The sequence below is a fragment of the Schistosoma mansoni genome, chromosome 4, assembly GCF_000237925.1.
Source record: "Schistosoma mansoni strain Puerto Rico chromosome 4, complete genome".
Classification (NCBI taxonomy): domain Eukaryota; kingdom Metazoa; phylum Platyhelminthes; class Trematoda; order Strigeidida; family Schistosomatidae; genus Schistosoma; species Schistosoma mansoni.
This window is the reverse complement of record NC_031498.1, coordinates 19915169-19917696: the sequence shown is the minus strand read 5'-3', so window position 1 is coordinate 19917696 and position 2528 is coordinate 19915169. Positions and strand designations below refer to the sequence as shown.

At 29.4% G+C, this 2528-nt stretch overlaps 1 protein-coding gene across 1 annotated transcript; it reads left to right on the top strand.

Annotated features, from left to right (window-relative positions):
• Positions 1-438: 438 nt before the first annotated feature.
• Smp_181560 (hypothetical protein) lies at positions 439-1818 on the top strand (the record flags this gene model as incomplete). Its single annotated transcript, XM_018797119.1, has 1 exon — positions 439-1818. One exon carries the CDS (start codon positions 439-441, stop codon positions 1816-1818), a length of 1380 nt encoding a protein of 459 aa, XP_018652193.1.
• Between the last annotated feature and the right edge of the window lie 710 nt (positions 1819-2528).

The following is a 2528-nucleotide window of genomic DNA, read 5'->3' as shown; positions in this document are numbered from 1 at the left end:
CATACATACAATAATAAAATATCTAAACATTTACTTACAATACATAATTCATACAAAGTCAATATTCATCTCAAATTATAAATTAATAGGAACAATCATTTCTTTATACAATTACAAAAATCCTATTCAGTGAACTTAATTTATAATTATCATCAAATGAGTGTTCTACTCAGTATGCAAAATTCGCAAACGATTGCAAATTTACCTAAACATGCGATTGGTTCTAATTATCCTACAAGGATAAATAATCCTTCAAATATTATTGTTACTAATAGGGGTAGTATTGGTTGTAGTGGTGGGGATGATGATGATGATGATGACGATGATGATGATAGTAACAGGGGTAATCATGTATCAGTTTCTAATTATTCTTCACTTCCATCAGGGAATGATTTCACACAGATATCATACAGTGATAATCAATATGTTGATGCATATATGAGGCATATAACAAAATCAACAAGAACTATTGCAACAACAGGGATCTTAGGTTCAGTGAATAATGTCATAACACAATCCCAACAGCGCCAACCTCCTCCTCCCCCTCTACCACCTCCAACGCCTAATAAACAATATCTTAAAGTATCATCTACTTCAGTGTTAACCCAATCATCTCATTCAGTATCAGATAATCAAAGATCAACACTGGAATTAAATCCCCGATTTCAAACAGAACAGAACAATCGATTGGTCTTGTTTAAGACAAAATCAGAAAATGTATGTGATATTATTGATGATTTGCAAACTGTGGAAGAGTCGGATTCATTGGACATTGAACTGACAGTAAATAATAATAATAATAGTAATGCTAATAATAATCGTTCACATCAGTCGTCATCGTCAATTTCTCAACAATCACCAATTCAAACACGACAACAGCGACAACACAGTTTCTCTGAATATCATCCACATCATCATTATCAACAGGAAATGTTGGATTCATGCTCTAATTCAATTGATTTATTTAATAATTCCAATGTAGAAAATGTTGTATGCCCTTCAAATCATTCACATTTTATGCAAACAAATCGAAGAAACACTGAAGATTTTGAATTTGATACCATGAACCAAGTGACTATGATACATAATGCAAATTTTCATTCACAAATACAACAAACACAACACAGTGATGAACACCTACATACACGCCATCATCAGCATGATTTTTATCAATTCCCAAATAATTCATGGAAATATCTTAACTCTAAACAGTCTTCTGTTCCAATTACTAATCAAAATGATAATGTTGATAACGATTTACTTAATAAATTTAATATATCTACAAATTCAATTGTATCAACAAGAGAAAATTGTAATACTACTACTACTACCACAACTACTACTACTTCTATTACTGCTACTAATACTACTATTGATAATATGAGTAATAATAATAATAATCATGATGATCCACTTGTTACCAATCATACTTTTACAACATCCCATTCTGTTCGTAATTATCCTTCATTTACTAATAATAACATTCCAACCGGACAATTATTAGACTCAGCATCATCTTATCATGTATTATCAACGAAATTATCGTCATCATCATCATTATCATCCACATCATCATCGTGTACATCACCATTAACATCAAGAAATAATAGTACATTGATGATGCCAATAATTAATCAACATACATTACAAAATTTACAACAATTACATAAAAATGAACGTTTATCAAATAAATATTCTAATCAAACAACAATGAATATTAATAGTAGTAACAATAATAATAATAATAGTAATAATCGTCAACCAAATATCACTGTAATTTATCCATGGATGAAACGTGTACATTCTAAAGGTAAATAATTAATTGAAAATTAATCTTCATTCATTTATATAATAATTTAGCATTTAACAATAATGGAAGGATGTTAGGAAATGTAGTATAGATAATATTGTTTTGATTGTTAAACATGAAAGTTTATTATGAGTTAATACTATTTTTAGGCTACAAGCTATCACTATTTATCTGGTAATGATCAGTCTCGAGAGATAATTTCTGGGATGTTAACGAAAAGCTATGATCAAATGAAATAAACCATATCGGGTATAAGAAAGATATCATCAAAAGTAATATAACAAACTAATTAATTATAAATATAAACAGCTTGATATAATGTTGGTAATTTGAGGGTTATAATTTTGTGATACTTAAAGGTCGATCCTTTTAAGGGCTATAAATGAGTAATAGTGAAGATCCTTGTACTAAGACGAAACATTTGGTCAGTACTTCCCAGTCTCCAATGGTCGTCTATCTGAAGGCAGTTTGTAGTTTAAAATAAGATGAAATAATTATTCATTCCTTACCAGTTCTCAATAATCCTCCAAATGATGTCAGCTAGTGATTCATACTAGATCGAAAAAACTTTACTTGTATATACCATGTCGCATTATTAAATCAAATGAGGATAAAAATCCAGCATAATATTGATCTTCGTAGACATTTTTCTGTAAGTAGACTGGGATTAAAAGTGAAAAAGTTAATGTCTCTCTAAATTTTTTCCAAGAAATCAATA